Source organism: Etheostoma spectabile, unplaced genomic scaffold (assembly GCF_008692095.1).
Source record: "Etheostoma spectabile isolate EspeVRDwgs_2016 unplaced genomic scaffold, UIUC_Espe_1.0 scaffold00005521, whole genome shotgun sequence".
NCBI lineage: Eukaryota > Metazoa > Chordata > Actinopteri > Perciformes > Percidae > Etheostoma > Etheostoma spectabile.
The window spans coordinates 1-25,678 of NW_022603271.1; the positions used below are offsets into that span (position 1 = coordinate 1).

Sequence of the window (25,678 nt, forward strand, 5' to 3'; positions counted from 1 at the left end):
GACAGAGAGAGGAACAGCCAGAGGGACAGCATGGATCATGTGGATCAAGTACTGCACATTCAGGTTTATGATGAAAGGTTCTTGCTATATTCAAAGCAGCAATTACAATTTCATTGTAGGTCTGCTGGTTGTCCTTAAAATGGTGCTTTCTGCTGTAAAATCTTTTTTTGTGTCAATATGGCTCCGTTTCTTTTTTTTAAGTACATACTTGGCCTACATTTAAATTGCATGCAGGTATACATGCATACAGTGGTATGAATGCGTTTAAGAATCCATGCTGAAGTTGACCAAAAAGAGAAATTAAAAAATCATCTTTTGAAATTGAGCTTATTGCCTTAATTTAATAAAAAGTAAAAATCCAACCTTTAAGACATCAAGTGTGTTGTCCAGCGTTGGTGGTATAATGGTGAGTATCGCTGCCTTCCAAGCAGGTGACCTGGGTTTGATTCACAACCATCACAGCAGTTTTCATCGACTGGTCACTAGCTTTATTTTTCAAGAAGTAACCAGAAAGGTTACTTGCCCAACCCAATTTGATAAATATTAAATCTTTGTCATGGTACAAATAAGGGAGCATATCAATCTATCAAGCTGCCTCTATGATTTGCACTTTGAAACTACTAACCAATTAAAAAGTTTATGAACATTTGTGCAAACAGGTATAGCACTGCTTGTCAGGTTGTCGTGGCCGAGTGGTCAAGGCGATGGACTAGAAATCCGTTGGAGTCTCCCCGCGCAGGTTCAATCCTGCCGACAACGAAGGGCATACTTTAAGAGTGGTAGTAAACCAATGACACATCACAGTGTACTGGAAGCACCAATGCATCTCTTCTCAGATATTTTCAGTCTGTTACAATATTTACAGTGAACGTGTAAAAAGGCAACAGGTGTGTTACTTTTTGACTATGATTTACACTCACCTAAAGGATTATTAGGAACACCTGTTCAATTTCTCATTAATGCAGTTCTCTAATGTGCAATCATTTTTTTTTTATTTCCAGCCACCTCAGTTGCATTTACAGGTTTTGAAGCCATATACAACATTAACATTACATGTTTTACCCAGGTTTCTTCTTTTATTCAGTGATACTCAATTTTCTTGCGGGAGTCATCCCAAAAGGATTAATAAAGATAAGTCTAAGTCTATCTCAGAAAAAAGTAAAAAAAAACTCTGAAAGTCAGGGGATGTAGCTCAGTGGTAGAGCGCATGCTTTCCATGTATGAGGACCTGGCATCTCCAGCAGGTATTATGGTAGAGTCTTTAAAAGAGCTGCAGAAGATATTACCTCCTGTGGTAATCTGACTGGTAGACAGCACAACAAGCAATTTAAACGTACATGTTTCTATTTACTGTATTTATTACTGTAGTGTAATGTATTTATTGTTTTATGCTCCAGTTTTAATGGGTGTAACAGCAGGTATGAGCACTGTAGTTTCTATTTTTATGGATGAAATGAACTTGACAAACTATTAAGTTTACTCTTCAGCCGGCAGAGACATTTCACTTCAGACACTTGCAGCAACAGACACTATTTTAAACATCAGACTGGAAATATATTTACTGTTGGTACAAAGTATTGTAACTAGCAGAGGATGGTTTTGATCTATCGACCTCTGGGTTATGGCCCAGCACGCTTCCGCTGCGCCACTCTGCTCTGCTGTGCGTGCTCAGGGCTGGAAAAACAAGCCGAAATATGTCGGTCAAAGGCAGAAAGGAACTGTTCACTTGTGGCCATTAACGACAAAAAGACAAACTTGAAGAATAAAAAAAATATTATGCATTGTCATGTTTCCTGTATTGAGTATCATTGTCAGACATAACACCATACCTTTTGACAGCGATAAGTACCCCCACTAACACAGAACGTTTAGAGAACGTTAGTTTTTGGTTCTCTAAAGGTTAGTTCGAACCAAACCAAAAACTAACGTTTAGGGAACATTCCCTCCTTGTTATAACGGTCCCTAAACGTTAAGAGAACCAACCAACTGTAACGTTCCCCTGCGGTTGCGCCGTACCTTCACACAACGTTCCCGTTTGGTTGGTTTTGGTTTTTAATAAAGTATTGGCCGTTTTTAATAAAGTATGGCTTTTTCCTTGCAAAGGTTTTTTTTCCAATAACATTAACAAGCATATCATTAGTTACGGTGCCTGTGTTTGTCACGATGTGGAGAGCTGACACTTACAGGTAGTGTGGCAGAGTGGTCTAAGGCAGTGATTCCCAAAGTGGGGGTCGGGACCCCCAGGGGGGTCGCGAGCCAGAGAGGGGGGGTCGCGAGTTGATTTCCAGAAATAAAAAAAAATTTAAAAACGATTAGAAATAGCATGTTAGCCATGATTTTAACACAAGATAAAACTAGTGGCTAAATTTAAAATAAAACCAAGCAACTAAATAAAAGGGAACAGCTGTTTTGATTTTCTTTCTTTCCGAGTAGCGTCTCCAACATTAACACTACAACTGCCGGGATTCCAAAGTACTGGAACCGCAAGATTCTAAACTCTATAATCTGTCATGATAAATACACTTGAGTTGCCCAGGTGTTTCAATAATTCATATCATGGCATAGTAAAACGTAATTATTCCATTCACATCTGAAAATATGGTATGTAAACATGCAAATAACACCTAAAAGTATTTTCTTTGAACATTTATAACCTAACCTAACCTGTCACTGCCTCCGTGTTGGTGTCTGCTGTGGTGCGCATTGCTCCTCGGACCGCGCCCCGCTCCCTTTCCTCCTCTAAACTCGTGTCTCAGCTCCTCTGCCAGTTCTGCCTGAACTTCCTCCAGACAATGTCCCTGCTGGTGCACTCCTTGGAGAGGATGTGTGTGATTCCAGCCAGTTTGAGGATGTATAAAGTTGTATCTAGCTCCGTGTACCGCTCCGTCCACAGAGCGAGCGCCCGGCGGTGCCTTCTGGTCCAGAACGGAGTCCATCCACGCCGTACTCATGGTGGTAGCAGCGTTACCAACTCTGGCTTTACCTTCACCCCATTGCTGATGCCCACAGTTGTTACTCCAGACCGATTAAAACCAACACCACGAAATACCGAATACTGTATGGCCGAAATATGTAAAAGGGATTTTTTTTTTTTTGTCCTAGTGTGTAATGTATATAAAAACTATTTTAAATTAAAATATAGAGCTTTTTAACTTGCTGTGCTCCTAACATACTGCACATCCACCTCATTAGGTGAGATTAAGTTCAAATAAAGTAATGAGTAAATTACTGTAGAATAATGTCATGGCTGTTGTGTTATTTTGTGTTGTCAATATGCTCATGTTTGGATACGCCTGTAGTGCGTGCGCGGTTGCGCGCAATGTTATATAGGTGGGGGGGGGGGGGGGGGGGGGGGGGGTCGCGAGTCACTTGCACCGTTACCGAGGGTCGCGGGCTGAAAGTTTTGGGAACCCCTGCTCTAGGCTATGCCCAACAGTTGGTGGCAGTAATGCAACAAGTTGTTATGCCAAACGCCAATATGACAGAAAAGAGGAACACACATCTGTTCACTCCCTATCTCACTCCCTATTAAGCCCCTTTGTACCAATCCGGAAGTTTCCCGAGACTGGGAGTTCTCCCTTATTAGACATTTGCTGGCAGTCAGAAAAACAATGTAATGATGGGGGCGGTCCCTGATATTCCCAGGTGGCACGAACGCACCAAAAGGACACCCACAGAGTCCGGGGGTGTGGTCTAATCAGCCAGATTAACTGGAAACACCTGTGTGGGTGTTCATCAACAGATAGGAAACAGGTGTGTGTATGTTTCTCTAGACGGTATATTAACTCGGCTTTGAACTAGTCCACTCAGAACCGACAACAGGACTCCTAATAGCCACTGCAGAACAACCTGTTGCGATCATGCTGTTTGTCTGGGTTTGCGTTTTTGTTTCTGCTTTCACCGGCCGCTTTGTAACTGGACAATCTCCTCCTCCTCTGCCTCCCGGTAGCCCACAAGAAGTCCCGGTGAACCGCACTGATGTTTTAGAAGCGGCGCAGTTTGCTGTGGTTGAATTCAACAAAGCCAACACAGAAGACATGTTTAATTACGCAATTCTGGACATTACATCGGCTCAAGTTCAGGTAACGTTAAACTTTATTTTTCTACTACGGAAGAGGATTAGGGCCAATGTCAAACTTGTTACTTAATCTCTGAACTCATGCGTTTTCTTCTTTTTGACATTGGCCTTATCCTTAACTATTCAATGACTTGCGTTGTCTTATTGGTGCTCACATGTCTGAGTCCTGTTTACTGTAACTTTAGGTTGTCCAAGGTTTGAACTACTTCCTGGAAATGCTCCTGGGACGTACAACGTGCAAGACCGGCAACACTGCTGCTATCAAAGGCAACGCTGCTGCTAGCGACTGTGATTCCAACTCTGAACCCAAGGCAAGTGTAAGACTTCAGGTTGTGTTTGAAACTCAAGGAAAAACACAATGTTAAACAAGATGCACTAATTGTTTGCTTTTTATATTTCAGGAACTTAAATGCACCTTCTCCGTTAATGTAATCCTTTGGGAAGATTCACGAGTCCTTTTTCAAAAGGAATGTAAAGTCAACCACTGATTCTGACTGACGTTGTGAATAAACTTATTTAACTGGGTTTCTGTGCCAATATTTATTAAAATGGGCCACTATAAACCAGGGCTGTCATTAGCTCACAGATATGCCACTTCTGACTTGAGTCACACATTCCAGTAAGTGACTAGGCAAGCTTGTCTGTGCTCTAAATGGAGATGAGACTACACCGCCACAGTTCTAGGGACTCTGCATCTTAGAGATTCCACTACCTAGACAAGAAATACACATTTGTATATATTTTGCTGTTGGAAGGTTTAATTTCAACTCTGTGGGATTAAAACTCATGACTAAATAGTCTGAATATTTAGTTAGCTGTTAATGCCCCACCTGGTGGGCATGGTGTGAGTCTAAAGCACGACTGAATTGGGAACTAGAGATGCACGCTGGAATCTGACTGTAGCTAACATGCCAACAGCAGCTCCTGCTGTAATGCTCTGCTTGTGTCAGATACATAGCTGATAAATGGAGATGCAACCAGTCTGCAGAAGGACTCTTCATTGAGGCCCAACTTGTCCAGACCACTAATACTTTTGAAGTTCAATTCTTTCCCTTGTGTTCTCGACCGACCTTCAGACCCTTTTCTCTGTTCCAGGTACCAAACTTGGTAATGTAAAAACCATTCCCCAGTCTATTTTTTTTTTTCAACTACTTGACGATTCCCCTATGAATTAAGTACGACCCTCTTGAGACCCCCAGGTTGAGAACCCCTGAGCTACTGTACTCAAACACATTTCATTGTGAGAAGGCTGTTCTATTTAGTTCTTTTCATTCCATACATTCTTAGACTCTGTCACTTCTGTGTTCTTTCAGTTATTTAAACCATTCAAATCTTCAGCTCTTTAAGAAAAACATGTACATTTAAAGTCCTTGTTGTGCTGTCCAGATTACCACAGGAGGTAATATCTTCTGCAGCTCTTTAAAGACTCTACCATAATACCTGCTGGAGATGCCAGGTCCTCACATGTAAAGTATGAGCTCTACCACTGAGCTACATCCCCTGAAGATCTTCAGATTTTTTGACTTTTTTCTGAGAGACTTATCTTTATTAATCCTTTTGGGATGAAATATCACTGAATAAAAGAAAAAACCTGGGTAAAACATGTAATGGGAATGTGTATATGGCTTCAAAACCTGTAAATGCAACTGCAGTGGCTGGAAATCAAACCTGGGCAAAATGATTTCACTGCTATGGTATAAATCATAGTCGAAGTAACACACCTGTTGCCTTTCTGCTGGTCAATACAATGTTCACTGCAAATCTTGTAACACAGACTGAAAATAAATGCTAAGAAAGGCATTCATGGAGACGAGTGGCTTCCTGTACCTATGAGATAACACAATATTGTCAATGAAGGCGTTTTTTTATACTGTGATGAGTCATCGGTTTGCTACCACCCTTAAAGAATGCCTTTTGTTGTCTCAATCTCAGAAATAACCAAAGAATCACAACTTCCATTCATGTACTTGTGCCAGTATTCAACCACCTCAAAGTCACTGTATTTTCAGCATCAGTTGTTTTTTTTGTTTAAAAAAAAAAAAAAAATTCGTAAAAACTAACAATTTGGTCTTTAATCTTAATAAAAACAATGTATTTGGAGACCTATGTACTCCACATACATTGCCGAACTTTGCGTAGGAATCGGCCTACGCCCGTCCTACACCGGTTTTAGGTAGTATGCACGTTTCAGACATGAGGGCCAATGTGAGCACAATAAAGATTTCTTGAAAAAAGGTTTGTACTTTAAAGTTCTATTTTTTTTTCCGATTCTTCTGGTCACACTTGGCACTATTTCACAACTTTTGTCTGTAGTTCTCTATTCTGTCAGGGCTTAACTCTATCTCCCCAACTCTTTTTTTTGTATCTTGTTATGTCTTTGCAAGACGTACTATGCTTTTGGGTCGTCTGTCCATCCGTCAGGCCAAAGAAACAGATACCAGCATGTAACTTTGCAAATCTGTGGCTCACCCTGGCCGCCATCAAAGATGCCATTTGGACCTCCAGAAACTTCCTGGTAAGAAAGCACATGCAGATCCCATTCCCTCAAAACGAGAATCACAGATTTTCCAGCACCTGGACTTGATCAGACTGGGAATATGCCAAAGAGATGTTCACAAGTTCAGCCGAGGTAAATGCTCGGCCCACATTCATACAGACCTAAATCTACTCACTTAATGCTGGTTACAATATTCTAAAATAAACAATGTCAGAGAAAATTGCAAAGAGTGAAGGGTGTTGATAACATTTTTTAACAAGGTATTGGCTCATCATTGCTTCAGTAGACTCCTTCAAGACTCTTCAAGGTAAGCAGGAAGCTCACATAAATGATAGTTATAAGGTCTACCAAATGTTTAACTTTGCTTAGGGTGCGCTAGGTCCTGGATGGGACTACTTTGCCTTTCGAGACACTGACTAGTCACATTTACTTGATGGAAAATTGCTAATAAGGTGTTTTTAAGTGGCTTGTTGGTCTTGCGGTATGATTCTTACTTTGGGTCCAAGAGATTATGGGTTCAACTCTCAGACGAGCCCTGAAGGAAGGAGCTGTTACAAACCTAATCCGTAATTTAAAGTCCAGTTTATTGTTAATTTAACACAGATTAGGAGGAAGCAAAATTGTAGTACTGCATGTTGGCAAATTTTCATATCCTGCTTCAACTGCACGCAATGGAAATTTTTTTTCAAATGTTTTATTTCAAAAGTAGTCTGTCGTATAATATAATCAGAAAGCTCAATCTGGCAGTGAACCCAAAAAACACTACATGCCAAACAAACTACTTGACCATTGCCTTTCTATTCACTGACAGATCGTAGCTGAATTTCCTTGATGGAAAATTGCTAAAACTCTGTGTTTCATGGCTCGTTGGTCTATGGGTATGATTCTTACGTTGGGTCCGATAGGTCCCGGATGATACCACTTTGCCTAGAAGTAAACGCATGGATTGAATAATCTGGTTTATTTATTGAGTGTGATGGAAAAGAGAGTGTCATCGGCGTGGCAAATTCATCACAATACTACTATCACTTTTTACTGACAAAATGAAGTCTGTGTTTTGGTAAAAATATTTTGTATCAAATGTTTCCTGTTGTCAAATGATATCGGGAAACTGACTCGTTCAGTGGAGCCGTGAAAAGACCCCATGACAATCTACCTGACCATAGTCTTTCAAGTCAGTGACAAATCCAAGCTGCAATTCCCTTTTCAAGCTGCATTTCCTTTTTCAAGCTGCATTTCCTTTTTACCCAAATTCAAGTTCCAATGTTGGTAAAATGTTTTGCTTCAAAAATAGTCTTTTGTCCACTATAGTCAGAAAGCTCAATATGGCAGTGGAGCTATAAAACACTACATGCCAAACAAACTACTTAACAATTGCCTTTCTAGTCACTGACTGATCACATTTACTTGATGGAAAATTGCTAATTGCTAATTGCTGAAAATGATTTTACTTTTCGTTGGTCTAGCGGTATGATTCTCCCTTTGGGTGTGAGAGATCCTGGCTTCAACTCCCGGACGAGCCCTGTAGGCAGGACCTGTTCAAACCCTAATCTGTACTGTTAAATCCAGTTTATTGTTAAATTAACCCAGATTAGGAGCCAGCACAATTGTAGTACAGCATGTTGGCAATTTTTCATATCCTGCTTCAACTGCACGCTACAGAAACAACTGAGAAAAAATATGAGGAACAAACAAGCAGGACATGGCTCCTTGTTCATTGGTCTAGGTTTATGATTCTTGCTTAGGGTGCAATAGGTCCTGGATGAGACTACTTTGCATAGAAGTAGAGGAATGGATTGAACAATCTGGTTTATTTATTGAATATGATGGAAAAGAGTGTCGTACGTGACGCAAATTCATCAAAATACTACTATCACTTCTTAGTGGCAAAATCAAGTCGCTTTCCAGCTGCTGCATTTATCAATGTCCGATCATTCTTACGCTCTGATTGGCTTGATACGAACGTTTCATGAATCTCACGTAAAGCCTGTCGTAAAAGGATTTTTGCGCTCATATCTACCACACCTCTTTTTTTTGTTTCATGTCATGTCTCGGCAAGAAGTATTAGGTTTTTGGGTCGTCTGTCCATCTCTACATCAGAATCAGAAATTCTTTATTGATCCCTGAAGGGAAACTCTGGAAAAAAACTTCTCCTTCGAGCCGGAGTTGAACCAGCGACCTAAGGATTTCAGCTTTTTGCCTCTACAGTCCTCCGCTCTACCAACTGAGCTATCGAAGGGAGCGCACACATACATGCACTTCCCATTCTTGTGAATGTGATAACACAGGACCCCTGGACGCACTTTCAGTCTCAATGCCCAGATGTATTAGAAGATTTGAAGTGAACATTGTATTGTCTAGTGATGGTGGTATAGTGGTGAGCATAGCTGCCTTCCAAGCAGTTGACCTGGGTTTGATTCCCAGCCATCGCAGTAGCTTTCTTTGAGTGATGTTACTTGCTTTTTTAACAAGAAGTCAGCAGAAAGGTTACTTGCCAAACCTGGTTTGATAAAACATTAGATCTCTTTGGGCTGCACGATTATGGCCAAAGTGATAATCACGATTATTTTGATCAATATAGAGATTATCACAATTACTTGTTGAACCTCAGGTTAACATGGAACAATCTCAGCAAGGTGATGGATGGATGATTCTGGAACCTTAATCCAGCACCTTAGACCACCCGGCCACACTACCTGCAAGTATTAGCTCTCCACATCGTGACAAACACCGGCACCGTAACTAATGGTATGCTTGTTAATGTTGTTGGAAAAAAAACCTTTGCAAGGAAAAAGCCAAAAGCTACATCCCCTGAAGATTTTCAGATTTTTTTAAACTTTTTTCCGAGATAGACTTAGACTTATTTTTATTAATCCTTTTGGGATGACTCCCACAAGGATATTGAAATATCACTGAATAAAAGAAGAAACCTGGGGAAAACATGTAATGTTAATGTTGTATATGGCTTCAAAACCTGTAAATGCAACTGCGGTGGATGGAAATCAAACCTGGGAAAAATAATTGCACTGCTACGGTATAAATCATAGTCAAAAAGTAACACACCAGTTGACAATACAACGTTCACTGCAAATCTTGTAACACAGACAAGAAATTGGTGGCTTCCAGTACCTATGAGATAACACAATATTGTTTGTGAAGGCACATCTGCAATTTGGTAAACCGTGAGGTGTCATTTGTTTGCTGCCATTCTTAAAGATAACTTTTCGTTGTCAGCAGGATTTGAACCTGCGCGGGGAGACCCCAATGGATTTCTAGTCCATCGCCTTAACCACTCGGCCACAACAACCTGAAAAGCAGCACTGTATATGTTTGCTCAAATGTTCATAAACTTTAAACAAATTGCAAATCGTAGTGCACTGCCTGTATCTGTGGATCCTCGTGGAGGCAGCTTGATTGATTGAAATGCTCCCTTGTTTGTACCATGACAGAGATCTAATATTTTTTCCAATTGGGTTGGGCAAGTAACCTTTCTGGTTACTTCGTGACAAATAAAGCAAGTAACTATACAAAGAAAACTACTGCTATGCTCACCACTATACCACCATCGCTGGACAATGCATTTGGTATACTTAAAGGTTGGCTTTTTCCTTTTTATTAAATTAAGGCATTAAGATCACTTTCCAAAAGATGATTTTTTTAATTCCTCTTTTTAGTCAACTTCAGCATGGGTTCCTAAATGCATGTACACCACTGTATGCATGTGTACCTGCATGCATTTCAAAATGTAGGCCAAGTATGTACTAAAAAAAAGAAACAGAGCCGTATTGACACAAAAAAAATAATTTGACAGCAGAAAGCACCATTTTAAGGACACACAGCAGACCTACAATGAAATTGTAATTGCACTGCTTTGAAAATAGTAAGAACCTTCTTCATCACAAACCTGATGGTGCAGTACTTGATCCACATGGATCCACTTGCTGTCCCTCTGGCTGTTCCTCTCTCTGTCCCATTTATGTTTTCTTTCTCCTCACTCTCTTTTTCATGCTCTTCATTCTCCTTACCCTCTTCTTCATCTTCCTCACCCTCTTCTTCATCCTCCTCACCCTCTGGAATATCCCTCTCTGTGTCAGATCTCTCCCTTTCATCACATGCCCTCTCCCCAAACTCCTCTGGCTCTCCCTCTTCCTGCTCTTCAGTCCCTTGATTTGTTTCTCTCACTGCTGTTTTTCTCACTTTCTGTTTAATTGGGGCTCTATATCGCTTCCTCGTTTCATGATAAATATTAGAAGATAAAACGTAGGGGTATGCATTACATTTCCCTCCCTACTCAACACGGACATGAAGCTTGTTGATTACTTTACACAAATGTAGCTATTTGTTATCGCAATGCAACACCAAAGAGGAACGAAATTACGTTTTAACATCACAACATTGTGTAGACCTAGCACGGAATGTGACATTTGGATTTTCGCTTCTGCTTCGATGAGTTTGATAGATAGATAGATAGATATTTATTGATCCGAAAAAAGGGAAATTATAGTGTTACAGCAGCGTACAACAGTCACACAGTACAGACTAAAAATATAAATGAAACATACGTACAATATACATGAAAAAATAATAGTAATAAGATTAAAAGAACAAATATTTGAATATATACAGGATGGGGAAACAAACTACCTAAATAATATGCTGAAAAACACAATCAAGTTGTAAACATGTCAAGACCAGACATTTACTAACGTGATTTCACTCTCTGTGTGAGGAGCAACAGGAACACGGTTATGTGCAAGAACAGCAAGTCTCTTACGAGATAAAATGGTTTTTGCTTTGTTAAGACTCTGGCAACAGGAGAAATCGGAGCTTCTCTCTCCAAGAGTAGTGTCTCATTCACCTAGGAGCAGCACCACGTGTGGACGTGGCAGGCACCCTACGGTATTTTGCTCTGAATTAGATTATTATTACACTGAATTGTGTAGAAGTTTGCGTCGCACATTAGTCCCGCTTTCGGCGCGTGTAAAATCATAGTTAATTACTATTTCTTTTGTTTGAGCCATGCAGAGCAGAGTGGCGCAGCGGAAGCGTGCTGGGCCCATAACCCAGAGGTCGATGGACCGAAACCATCCTCTGCTACTTCCTATGCTTTGTATTTGCATTAAGTCTATGACCAGGCTGTTAACAAAGCATCTGTTAAGTGTCTGAAGTGAAATGTCTCCACCTGTTGAAGAGCAAACTTAATGGCATGTCAAGTTTATTTCTTCCATAAAAATGGAAACTACAGTGTTCATAATATGTAACACCCATAAAAACTGCAGCATAACACAATACATATACCCCAGTACAAGTACATAAACACTGTAAAATAGCAAGTAAAACATGTATGTTTAAAGTGCTTGTTGTGCTGTCTACCAGTCAGATTACCACAGGAGGTCTTAGTCTACCACTACGTTCTATAACCCTACCAGTCAGATTACCACAGGAGGTAATATCTTCTGCAGCTCTTTTAAAGACTCTACCATAATACCTGCTGGAGATGCCAGGTCCTCATACATGTAAAGCATGAGTTCTACCACTGAGCTAGGTAGGGGGTAGGGTAGGGGTGAAAACATACCCCTATAAAATGGGACACCACTTGGTTACAGCATCATACAGTATTAATCACAAACTTCCAAGATGCCGTCTCTGTCTGTTGACTGTGTAGGTTTTGACAACAGTTACATATGCATGTACATATTTATATATTTATAGTTATTTTATGTTCACTTTGGTGGTGCAGAGGCAGATGTTCTTATCTGTGTAGTACTTAGGTCTGTTTGCAATACATATGTGTATACACTGTATCAATACATATACACTCTGTATACACATGTATACATGGTGTTGTATATCTGTTTCAGTTATCACCGTTTTGAATGTCATTGGTGTTCAGAAAAACATTTTGTTAACAAAAATCCGTCTTTATTGGTGATAAATTAAACATAATAGGCAAAAACATTAAAAAATATATATTATATTAACGAACCGTTATCAACCATTAGAACCATAACTAACATGTCACACACATAAAAAGGCACTCAAATGTGTGAAACTAAAAAAATACACACAAGACCACAAACAAATTAACTATAGCTGTTCTGATATTCCTGACAAGTCTGATGCCTGTTGGCCAGTAACCCTCCCCCCCACAAACACACACACACACACACACACACACACACACACACACACACATTTCATCAGTGTCTTGTATCAAAACCAAGTGCCAACCAAGTGCATGAACAAGAATTAATTACAAATGATTACAGTAATTCAGTACCAATGCAATAATGAATGGGTACAACATGAACACAGGATTTAAGAAACTTCTGCTCGCTTTCAGCCCCAAAGTGGACCAGCTGCTGTTTCCTCCTGTTTCAAGTAAGCTCGCGTCCTCCCTTGATTTTGTATTTCACTGTCTATGGTTCCAAGGGCCATACACCCCTTTCCCTTGTTCAAAAAGAGTATTGGGACAACACAAGGTTTCGCGTGAACCCGCAAAAACAAGGGAAAGGGGTGAGATAGAGAAATGAGATTCAGCCCAAGACCTCCTGTAACACAAACTAAGTGGTATGCCCCCTTTTTAATACCTCAGAGTATCAGACAACACAACAAGCACTTTAAATGTACATGATTTACAGTTTCTATTTATCTATTTACAGTATTGTAGTATATTTATTGTTTTGTGTTTATGGATGAAATAACCTGACATACCATTAAGAGTGTACTTTTCAGCAGATGGAAACGTATAACTTCAGACACTTGCAGCAACAGATGCTTTGGTAAATATTATCAGGTGTCCAGTACAGTCCAGTCACAAAGCATGGCAATTAGGAGAGGATGGTTTCGATCCATTGACCTCTGGGTTATGGGCCCAGCACGCTTCCGCTGCGCCACTCTGCTCTTTAAACCTATGGTCTGGATAATTTGTGATCCACATTTTGAAGGAACAGTTTATGGGTTGTAAAGTTAAACATTTGGTAGACCTTGCCTCTATCTTTTATGCTTCCTGATTACTCACACATTGATTATTCACATATAACACTTGTGATTGGCTGGTGCTTTAAAAAAAGGGCATAGTGAGTACAGATGTAAACATCAGTAAGGAGTCTACCAAGTTTCCTCTTTTCATTTTAGTTTGGACACCCAGTGAGGCTTACCGCGATGGTTTGGACTGGGTCGACTAGGGTCTCAATGTCAGACGAAACAACAGAATTACAACTTCCATTCATGTGCTTGTGCCAGTGTTCATCCACCTGTCACTGCATTTTCAGCTTCAGTTGTGTTTTCTTTGTTTTTAAAACACCGACCCTAGATGCTTTGTCATGACCCCATGAAAAGGCCAGGACAAAAGACCGTGTGCAAGGTTGAAGGAAACACGAGAACATGACCACAACAGAAGAAATGATAATTCAATGATGGTGGTAGTCAGTTTAGTCAGAGGTGAATGTGTATGCATGGATGAGTGCGAGGTATGGTGTCAGTGATTTATGCTGGACAGAGTAAAACTAACAAAGATGAGCGGGAGAGTTGCTGGACTGAGAGCACCTCTTGGGCAATCACAGATCCACAACCAATAATAAAACACTACTGAGTGAATGTGTTCAGAAAATGAAGAACATTGTTCAGAAAGCTTAATGAAGCTTCATTTGACCATAACTATTAACCACCTGAACCTGGTAAAAGGTATGAGGTACTCCTGCATAGCTAGCCAGTGATTTACCTACTGTAGATGGTGGTTGGCATGCCAACGAGGCTCGAAAATTTGCCTCATTGGCAGACCAATCACTCTCAGCTACTGTTCCAACCCCCACACCTCAGGGAAGAGGAAAACACTTCAATTAAAGGGGAGCAATGCAGTTCTGGCCATTTCTTGGCTGTTTTCTCACTTTTTTCTCGCAGGTATTGTCTATTGAGCTCCACCTCCAGCTTCTGAATAAATATTAGGCAGCTCCTCTGTTTCCTTGTGTCTGACTCTTCCCTCTGTCAGTCTGCAGTTTCCTCTTTTTCTGTTCCTCCAACAATGCTTTCTTAAGTTTCTGTTTCCCTTTTACCGGCTCAGTCATGAAGATACTGTGAAAAACACCAAAAGAAATCCATCGCTATCTTGTTAGCAAGACCTGATATCACGCTACACTTCCTGACGCTGAGTCGGCGACACGCTAACTGAAAGTCGCAAGGGGGGGGGGGTTTCAGCTCACAGGCGCTAGGGGGGAGCGAGACGACCACCATTCAACTCATTCCAATGACTTCTGTTGGGTAAATTAAGCTAAAAATAAATGCATAGTTGTATAAGTTCTAATGTTTATTTCTTGACTCCCAGGACATACGAGAAGTGTTTTAGAGGAGACTGGCTCAGCTCGTACTGCTCTGTGTGTGATATCAATACATAATTGGAAGATTCACGTTCCCTTTAAGGTCCTACAACCATTTTTAAAATTCAAGTGACCTCAGTGCAGCACAAATATCCTAATAATCCAGTTTGTTCTGAAAGAAATGATGTTGATATCTTGACTGGAGACACCAGGGTTGAGGTTTTCCAAGCTTTTATAGAAAATAGAAGCAGACGGACAATGAGCTATAAAAATGACCTTAGGTCTCAGAGGGTTAAATAATAGGAAGTTGCTGAGCACACACAGTTACTGGAGTTAGAGAAAATGACGTCCCAAACGGCGCATACTTGTGTGTACTGCTCTTGTGCAAAGACATCCATCTTTTTTTTTTATTAGATTAGATTCAACTTTATTGTCATTGTGCAGAGTACAAGTACAAAGACAACAAAATGCAGTTTGTGTCTAACCAGAAAAGTGCAATGTGAGATACAAAGTACAGACAGGTGGTGCGTAGGCAGGACAAGAAATATATTGCTGTGTTGTTTTTTATTTTTTGTATTGTTTATTAGCATTTTTTTCAAGAACATTGTTCAGTCTGATTGTGAGTTGGCCCGGCCGTTGGCTAGTTAGCTAACGGTAGCTTCCATGCTACATGAATAAGACGGACAGAGGTGTCTCTCATCTGGTGATAGAACCCTGAAATTTTTATTTTTACAAGTGCAAATTTACACATAAGTTCAGATTTTTTTGTTCTGCTAGCTCTCACCTTTTGCCCCATATTTCCCTTCATATGAGTCCGAGCCAGCAGCACTAAGGAAGAGCAGCCTCTCCTACGGCGAGTGGTGGCGACCCACGGGGAAACTTTGGTTTCCCAGTCAGTTCCAGTAGTACAGGTGAGAGAGTGGTGGATAAAACGAGGACTGTGGGTCGGCGTTGTTGGTACGTGAGTGGAAATACATCAAACATGCTAACGCATATCTAACGCCTTCACCCAGACATGCCAATCACTGGAACGAGACAAAAAAACTGTCCAACGTCTCCTCCCTACAGTGGTTAACCAGCCTTTAGATCCAAATACAAACAGGGCCAAAAAATCACTGAATCAATCAGGATTTCCACATCACCTTCAACGCCCCGTTTCCACTCGTAGAGTAACCTGGCTTCAAGTATTTGCTGTATGTACTCAAACCTCGTTACAACATGCCATCCCGTCCACCGGGACTTCAGTGGACCGTTCCACCCCTTTAATACATGTCAATCAAGCTGAGCCTGTAAAGGCCACACAGTCTGATTAGTCAAGTGGAAACACCTGTGGGAGTGGAACATGGATGTGTAGAGATGGGCTTTCAAACAATGCACCTTTTTGACATGTCAAAGTAGGAAAAGCAAAGGTAGAAATGAAAATGAATTATGGCTTAACTCAGTTTATATTTTTACACTGGACATAAGGCATTACAAAGTCAAGAAAGAAGGTGTTAACCCTTTCAAGTAACCTTGTTCACCATGGACCAAACATACTTTGAGACCGATTATAACTTCAGTTAATTAGAAAGCTTAGCAGGTTTTGTTACCTTCACACATGTTAGTTTTCCACATATCTACTACTACCATTCTGATCATATTCCTTTCCTCAATACTCCATAAAGAAGCAAAGAACAATCATCAATGACAGAGAGCACATGAAGTGAATCATTACTCTCTGTCAGCTTCACGCTCAGAAAGGAATATCACGACTCATCATCATCATGGTCAGCGAGACCAAACACTTTAGAAACACATTCCTCAAGTCAGAAACTCTAGAAATAATCCCAGAAAGTATAGTCTTGGTTAGACTGAGGGGGGGGGGAACTGCATCTCATTCACTGCAGAGTGATTGTCACTCAGGGTTCAGAGGGACAGAAGCTAATCGTTACGTGCTCCAGATGACTCTGAGGTGAGAAAATCTATTTAGATCTTTAAGAAGACCGATATGTAGATTGAATTAGATTTTCAGTCACTGTTGTCTCAATACTTCAGTGTCAGCATACTTATTCTCTACAATAAATGCTCCAGTCCTTTCTTTGCATTAAACACCAGCCAATCACAAGTGTTACTTGTGAATAGTCAATGTGTGAGTAATCAGGAAGCTCACATAAAAGATAGTAGAAAGGTCTACCAAATGTTTAACTTTACAACCCGTAAGCTGTTGGAGCCTTGGTTGCCACAGGATCCCAAACCTCGCCTCAAAAATGTCAATTACATATTTTCCAGCCCATTGCCATAAGCAGTAGAGCAGAGTGGCGCAGCGGAAGCGTGCTGGGCCCATAACCCAGAGGTCGGTGGATCGAAACCATCCTCTGCTATTTCCTGTGCTTTGTATGTGAGCTAAGTGTATTTCCTGTTTGTTGGTGTTTAACAAAGCATTAATTTCTGTAATGCCTGCTGGCATGACAAGTTTCATCTACAAAAATGGAAGCTACGGTGCTCATAACCACCATGACACCCATAAAAACTGGAGCGTAATACAATAAATATATTACAGTACAAGTACATAAATACAGTAAAATGGAGACTGTAAAACATGTACATTTAAAGTGCTTGTTGTGCTGTCTGATAGTCTGAGGTATAAAAGAGAGAGCATACTGCTTAGTTTGTGTCACAGGAGGTCTTAGTCTACCACTACGATCTATAACCCTACCAGTCAGATTACCATAGGAGGTAATATCTTCTGCAGCTCTTTTAAAGACTCTACCATAATACCTGCTGGAGATGCCAGGTCCTCATACATGTAAAGCATGAGCTCTACCACTGAGCTACATCCCCTGAAGATTTTCAGATTTTTAAAAGTTTTTTCTGAGATAGACTTAGACATATCTTTATTAATCCATTTGGGATGACTTCCGCAAGGAAATTGAAATATCACTGAATAAAAGAAGAAACCTGGGTAAAACATGTAATGGTAATGTTGTATATAGCTTCAAAACCTGTAAATGCAACTGCAGGTGGCTGGAAATCAAACCTGGGATAAATGCTTGCACTGCTACGATATAAATCATACTCGAAAAGTAACACACCTGTTGCCTTTCTGCTGCTTTCTGCTCTGTTGATAAACTTTTCAACAGGTTAGTAGTAGTTACCAGACACGGTCAGAGTGCAAATCGTAGTGCACTTCCTGTGTCTGTGGATCCTCGTGGAGGCAGCTTGATTGATTGATATGCTCCCTTATTTGTACCATAACAGAGATCTAATATTTTATCAAATTGGGTTGGGCGAGTAACCTTTCTGGCTAGTCTTCACAAATAAAGCAAGTAATCCCAAAATGAAAACTAATGCAATGGCTGGGAATCAAACCCAGGTCAACTGCTTGGAAGGCAGCTATGCTCACCACTATACCACCATCACTGGACAATGCAATGTTCACTGCAAATCTTGATACACATCTGGGCCTTGAGACTGATTTTGCATTAATTACCATAAATGCAAGGAGGTCACGGCAACTCACAACACTGTGCTATTCAAATATGCACTAATCCTTTTCAATTGTTGAGTAAAGCAGGACATGGGTAAAGTGCACCGAGTTTTTAGACACTTGATAAGTTAATCATCCACTTTATGGCATTTTAATACTCACTGCATTGTTTCATTTTCTCTTTCAGAATAACAGCTTCTGCAACTCTTTGACAGACTGGACAAGGACTACCAGCTGGAGATGCCGGGGATTGAACCCAGGTCCTCATACATGCAAAGCATGCGCTCTACCACTGAGCTACATCCCCTAAATGTTTCCAAATTTCTTTTACTTTTTCTAAGATCATTGAATAAGAGAAGAACGCTATCGGAAAACTGAATCGGTCAGTGGAGCCATGAAAAGACCCCATGACAATCTACCTGACCATAGCCTTTCAAGTCAGTGACAAATCTAAGCTGCATTTCCTTTTTACCTAAATTCAATTTCCAATTTTGGTAAAATGTTTTGCGTCAAAAGTAGTCTGTTGTTCAATATAATCCGACAGCTCAATCTGGCAGTGTTGCCATAAAAACACTACATGCCAAACAAACTACTTGAACATTGCCCTTCTAGTCACTGACTGATCACATTTCCTTGATGCATTAATGCATTTTGTTTGTTTGTTTTATTTGATCCCCATTAGGACAATGCACTGTTCACTGCAAATCTTGCAACACATCTGGTCATTGAGACTGATTTTTGCATTAATTACCATGAACACAAGGAGATTGCCTTTTAATACTTTTGTCTTTCAGAATAAGAGGTTTGCAGCTCTTTTACAGACTGTTGTAACAGAACACTTGTTGGAGATGCCGGGGATTGAACCGGGGCCTCATACATGCAAAGCATGCGCTCTACCACTGAGCTACATCCCCTGAATGTTTCTACAGAAACCCCTACCCGGGAAAAATGTTGAAGTAAACTTGTTTGTTTTATTTGGATCCCCATTAGCTTCAGCATGAACTAAAAGCTTTTCTTCCTGGGGTCCTACAATCCTTTCTTTGACAATACTCTTTATGACATTTCATTACACACACACAGACATAAATTAGAAAATACTAACCATAATTAAATCTTACAGTTAACGCAATTTATACAAGAAATAAAATAAAAGACACTACTCCGAATAGATTAATCAATTTCAGAAATAAGATAACAAAAGCCCTATAACAAACTAATTTTAAATTACATATTTAATTCCTTTGAAATAAATATGTCTTAAGTGATTTTTTAAACCATACTGAGAGTTGTGTTTGATAGTCGTTGGGAGAGAGTTCCATTCACACATCGCTCTGTACCCGACAGAACGTTGAATTGATTTAGTTTTCGCTTTAGGTAAAATAAAACTCCCTCCTACTGCACGCCTCGTTGGATAATGATGTGTAGCAGTACTAAAGGACAGTTTTGTGTACAAAGTAAAAGGTGTTTTGTTTGTTATAACATTATGTAAAAAAAACACAAATCTATTTTTAACTTTAAGCCATGAGAGTTGTTCATGCATGTTATCAACATTTGATCTAAACCCACACGAGAGAGCCACACGTGCAGCTTAATTCTGAATCACTTGTCATTTTTTCATATTATTGCTGAAGTGCTGGACCACACCACTGAGCAGTAACCCACATGTGAAAAAAACAAAACCTGAAGGACTTTTTTACCTATCTGTGGTGTGAAGATGTTTGCACACCTTTTAATAACTGACAAGGTGTTGCCCATTTGAGTTACCAGTTTTTGAACGTGTTTGTCCCAACACAATCTATATTCAATTATCACACCCAAAAGTTTAGCCTCTTCTCTTTGCTCTACAGAAGTTTGCTCTATACTGAGTTCAAGTTTCGGTTTGGAACTTTAAAAAAAAAACGTTGTTCCAACCACTAAACTAGTAGTTTTAGATCCATTGAGATCAGTTTGTTACTCCTGATCCAGTCCACCACTGACTGTAGCTTTCTCTGTAGTTTAGTATTTAGATCACCAATATCAGTTCCTGATAAATATATAGTAGAATCATCAGCAAACATTGAAATGCTCGATTTATCTGAAACAGATGGTAAATCGTTAGTAAAGATTGTGAAGTGGAGTGGCCCAAAACAACTTCCTTGAGGAACTCCATGTTCCACAAGCCTGAAAAACTTTCATTGAAGTAAACCAATTGTCTCCTGTCAGTCAAATAACTTTCCTTCCATAATAATGCGGTTTGTGAAAAACCATAATATTCCAATTTTTTTTAACAGTACGTTGTGGTCAATTATATCCAATGCTGCAGTAAATCAAGCATCACAACACCTATTATTTTCCTCTCGTCCATATCCTTAAACCAGTCATCAACCATCTGAGTCAGGGCAGTGGCTGTTGAGTGTTTTCCTCTGTATGTATGCAAGCTGAAAAACTGTAATTAAATTATTTAAAAAATAAAACTGAATCTGTTCATAAACAATTCTTTCCATTATTTTACAGAGAATTGGTAATAAGCTTATTGGTCTACTGTTTGATCCAGAGAAAGGCATTTTCTTACTCTTTGGTATTAGCACAACTTTACATATCTTCCATGCTTGCAGACATATATATTTTCCATAAAACACATTAATTATATGAGCAATAGTAGGAACAATGATTGAAACTATTGGCTTAATCCACTTATATTCAAGATAGTCCACACCAGGTGGTTTGTTTTACAATTCATCAGAAGCTACATGTTTTACTTTCCATGGCAAGGCAAGGCAAGGCAAGGCAGCTTTATTTGTATAGCACATTTCAGCAACAAGGCAATTCAAAGTGCTTTACACAAAATCAGTTGAACAGATAAAACACAAGTAAAAACAGTTAAAAATCACAAGCATTAAAAACCGGTAAAACACATGAATAGACAGTTAAAAACAAAGAGAAACATAAAACACAAGAATAAAATTTACAGTGCAGCATAAGAAATTTAAAGAAATGATTAGTCATTTAAAGAAAGGCAGCATCAAATAGAAAGGTCTTCAGCCTTGATTTAAAAGAACTGAGAGTAGCAGCGGATCTACAGGTTTCTGGGAGTTTATTCCAGATATGAGGAGCATAGAAACTGAAAGCTGCTTCACCCTGTTTGTTCTGACTCTGGGGACAGAAAGCAGACCTGTCCCAGATGACCTGAGAGGTCTGGTGGTTCATAGTGTAGTAGCAGATCAGCAATATATTTTGGACCTAAACCGTTAAGTGATTTATAAACTAGCAAGAGTACTTTGAAATCAATTCTTTGAGACACAGGAAGCCAGTGTAAAGACTTCAGAACTGGAGTGATGTGATCCAGTCTCTTGGTCTTAGTGAGGACTCGAGCAGCAGCGTTCTGAATCAGCTGCAGCTGTCTGATTGATTTTTTAGGGAGACCTGTAAAGACCCCGTTACAGTAGTCAAGTCTACTGAAGATAAAGGCATGGACAAGTTTTTTCCAAATCCTGTTGACACATAAGTCCTTTAACCCTTGATATATTCTTAAGGTGATAGTAGGCTGACTTTGTAATTGTCTTAATGTGGCTGTTAAAGTTCAGGTCTGAGTCCATGACTACACCAAGATTTCTGGCTTTGTCTGTTGTTTTTAACATTGTTGTTTGAAGCTGAGCGCAGACTTTTAATCGTTCCTCTCTTGCTCCAAAACAACCACCTCAGTTTTCCTTCATTTAATTTCAGAAAGTTCTGGCACATCCAGCCGTTATTTGTTCGATGCACTTAGTCAGTTTTTGTATTGGACTATAGTCCCCTGGCGATAAGGTTATGTAAATTTGTGTGTCGTCCGCATAACTATGGTAACTTATTTTGTTTTTCTCCATAATCTGAGCCAGTGGAAGCATGTAGATGTTAAACAGAAGAGGCCCCAGAATGGAGCCTTGCGGAACTCCGCACGTCATATTTGTACGCTCAGATGCATAATTACCTATAGACACAAAGTAATCCCTATTCTTTAGGTAGGATTCAAACCAGTTTAGTACTGAGCCAGAAAGGCCAACGCAGTTTTCCAATCGGTCTAGTAGTATATCGTGGTCGACCGTGTCAAATGCAGCACTGAGATCAAGTAATACTAAGATTGAAATTTTGCCATTATCTGTGTTAAGGTGGATGTCATTAAAGACTTTGACAAGAGCCGTTTCAGTGCTGTGGTGTGGTCGGAAACCCGACTGAAAGGTATCAAAACTGTTGCTTAGTGACAAGAAATGGTTGAGTTGTTGAAAGACTACTTTTTCAATGATTTTACTTAAAACGGAAGGTTTGATATTGGCCTATAGTTGCTCATTAGTGACTTGTCTAGGTTGTTCTTTTTTAAGAGTGGCTTGATTACTGCAGTTTTCAGGGCCTGTGGAAAGATACCTGAAAGAAGAGATGTGTTCACAATCTGTAGAAGATCAGAAGTCAAACAATTGGAAACATTTTTGAAAAGTCCCGTTGGTAGACATCAAGGCAACAGGTCGAGGTTTTCAGATGTTGAATAATGTCCTCCAGGTTTGTATGGTTGATCGTGTGAAATTCTGTCATATTGGAACTATTTTGCTTGAACACTGTGACAGCACATATCCTGGACTTGATATGGAGGCACTGACTGTTTGTCTAATCTTTTGAATTTTGTCTTTGAAGAAGGAGGCAAAGTCATTGCAGGCCTTGGTAGATAAAAGTTCAGATGCTACTGGTACTGGAGGGTTTGTTAACCTATCAACAGTAGCAAACAAAGCACGGGAATTATTATTGTTTCTAGAGATAATATCAGAGAAAAAGACCTTCTTGCATTCCTCAGTTCCAAATTATAAATGCGAAGTCTCTCTTTATAGGAGTTATAATGGGCCAGGAGATTTGTTTTTCGCCACCTTCGTTCAGCTTTCCTACACTCTCTTTTTTCTGTTCTCACCAGTAGGACATTTCTCCATGGAGATCTTTTCTTACCAGATACAACTTTGACCTTAGTGGGAGCAATGGCATCAATAACATTTGTGATTTTACAGTTGAAATTATCTACAAGCTCACTGACTGATAGCCCAGAGAGGGCTGGTGTGGAGGAGAAAAGCTGTATAAATGTGTCACTGGTGTTTTCAGTGATATACCGTTTTCTGATTATCTTTGTTTGGACACTTTGGGCACAGAGATAGTGCCGTTAAAGAAAACACAGGAATGATCTGAGAGAGCAACGTCAGTCACCACAACCTTGGAAATGTTCAGACCTTTGAGACAATCAAGTCCAGAGTGTGCCCCTTATTGTGGGTGGGCTCCGTCACATGCTGAGTCAGTCCATAGTTCTCAAAAACACAACACAGCTCTTTTGTCCCCCTGTCCTGGGGGCTGTCAACATGAATGTTAAAATCACCCGCAATGATTACACAATCAAAGTTAATGCAGATAATAGACAGCAGTTCAGTGAAGTCATCAATGAAGGTTGCACAATATTAGGTGGCCTGTAGATATTTAGAAACATCGCTTGAGGGGAAGATCTTAATTGAAGAGCAACATATTCAAAAGAAACAAAATTTCCATAACATATTTGCGTACAGTGGAATGAGTCATTAAACAAAATGGCGACTCCACCTCTTCTTATTCACTCTATTCTCACTCATAAAACTGAAGTTAGGGGAGCTGACTCGATGAGAACAGCAGCGCTGTTATTATGGTCTAACCAGGTTTCAGTTTAAAAACATAAAATCTAGATTGTGCTTAGTAATAAAATCATTGATTAAAAATGATTTTCCTGCCAAAGACCTGACGTTTAGTAAGGCTAGTGTTAGTGTGTTTTCATTTTTTGGGACAGGCTGTAGCTGACGAGGAATGGATGCCAAATTTGCTAAGTTTGCAGTTAAGTGCTTATTCACCATTCTTTTCCTATTACCTATCACAACAGAAATTGAGGAAGAATTGAATCCACAGGGCCCGGGCTTGTCTTGAAAAGAGTCATTAGTATCACTAGTCCTGCAGCCAAGGCCCGCACATATCAGATAGTGCTTGCCAGATTTTGCACACAAGCGTCCTTATCAGTCTGGGGGGAAGGAGTTTTCTGACATCCTGGTAGTGGTGCTTGGCGTTTTACTTTTGCCCGGGTTGAGCCATGGGGGTAGGAAGGGGTGCATAATTGATGGGGGAATAAGGAAAGGGTGTGTGGAGACATCAGTAGAGACAGCGATGAATCCTCAGAAGGTTCGGGGTTGGGAAGGTTTGAGGGGTGCTGGACGGGTGAAGAGGGGAGTGGAGGTTTCGTGTCTCTGCTCTCTGGTCTCCCATGGTCAAATCTTTGCACAGGCGGGGGCTGTGCTGGATCACTGCCGCACTTTGTTGTGTCTTCCTTTTGTTTTGTGACCTTGGCAGAGGGAGCAGATGTGTAGCGCAGAAAGTAAAGCAGATTAGAGGTGAACAGCTTTACTCCTGGCTTGTTAAGGGAAAGTCTATCTGCTTTAAAAAGATGTCTGCGCTCCCAGAAAATGTTTAAATTGTCAATGAACTTCAGAGAGTGGACGGTACATTCAGTTGAAAGCCATTTGTTTAGTCCCAACAGTCGGCTGAATCTCTCATCTCCTCTTCTGACTGACGGTATAGGACCACTGATAAACACATTTGCGCTTAGGGGGGTGACTGTGTCAAGCAGTTCCCTAAAGTCCAGTTTCAGCAATTCAGACTGTTGCTTTACAACATCATTTGACCTTATATGCAGAAAAATGTTCTTCACAGTTGGGTGTGCTGCCACGATATCTGGGATTTTTTGGGTCAAGTCAGACACCATGTCTTTGGGAAAACATAGTATTTTGGTGTTTTTACTGTTTTTTAAATCTTTTACAGCAGAGTCACCCACAATCAGGGTTTGAGGCCCAGTTGTTAGCTTTTTACTTTTTGAATTGCTCTCAGTCCTTACCCTGCTGTGTGGTGATGAGACGCAGTCCCGGTCATCAGATGACTGTCCAGCGTCTTGCAGCAGAGGAGCAAATCTGTTATCCAGTTGCACACCAGGTTGTTGGGGGGGCATTTTGTTGCTTATTTTCCCTTTTGCAGCTGTCCACGGCTGTGTCCTACTAGGTACAGGGGTTGAAGAGGCGCTCTGCCCAGATGACAATGCAGGCCAGCCGGTCATATCACAAATGTCAGGGCGCTGTGCCCGGCCCGTTAGTCGTCCTCCCATTTCCCAGGAAAATGATTTACTCTTAGGCTTCGCACCAGACAAGTTCCAGGGAGGACCGCCACTTGTTGATTTATTACCAGTTCCACCCTCCTGTTTCTTTGTAGTCTTGTTGGTGCTAATTAGCCGTGTGTTAGCATACTTCTGTCCATTGTTATGGGTCCATGGT

General features: G+C 40.3%; 1 protein-coding gene and 5 non-coding genes across 6 annotated transcripts; 1 reads left to right on the forward strand and 5 right to left on the reverse strand.

Annotated features, from left to right (window-relative positions):
- Positions 1 to 3,807: 3,807 nt before the first annotated feature.
- LOC116677649 (cystatin-F) lies at positions 3,808 to 4,395 on the forward strand (the record flags this gene model as incomplete). The annotated part of the gene is made up of 2 exons (XM_032507998.1): positions 3,808 to 4,082; positions 4,264 to 4,395. Coding segments are annotated over exons 1-2 (354 nt in total), but the record flags the coding sequence as incomplete, so codon positions are not given.
- A 4,331-nt stretch (positions 4,396 to 8,726) lies between these two features.
- trnay-gua (transfer RNA tyrosine (anticodon GUA)) lies at positions 8,727 to 8,814 on the reverse strand. Its single transcript is given in 2 exon segments — positions 8,727 to 8,762; positions 8,778 to 8,814. It is a non-coding gene; the product is annotated as a tRNA-Tyr (tRNA).
- Positions 8,815 to 9,800: 986 nt separating this feature from the next.
- trnas-aga (transfer RNA serine (anticodon AGA)) lies at positions 9,801 to 9,882 on the reverse strand. The gene has a single exon. It is a non-coding gene; the product is annotated as a tRNA-Ser (tRNA).
- A 6,632-nt stretch (positions 9,883 to 16,514) lies between these two features.
- On the reverse strand, positions 16,515 to 16,733 carry LOC116677650 (small nucleolar RNA U3). The gene has a single exon (XR_004329037.1). It is a non-coding gene; the product is annotated as a small nucleolar RNA U3 (small nucleolar RNA).
- A 1,858-nt stretch (positions 16,734 to 18,591) lies between these two features.
- On the reverse strand, positions 18,592 to 18,663 carry trnaa-ugc (transfer RNA alanine (anticodon UGC)). The gene has a single exon. It is a non-coding gene; the product is annotated as a tRNA-Ala (tRNA).
- Positions 18,664 to 19,199: 536 nt separating this feature from the next.
- trnaa-ugc (transfer RNA alanine (anticodon UGC)) lies at positions 19,200 to 19,270 on the reverse strand. The gene has a single exon. It is a non-coding gene; the product is annotated as a tRNA-Ala (tRNA).
- Between the last annotated feature and the right edge of the window lie 6,408 nt (positions 19,271 to 25,678).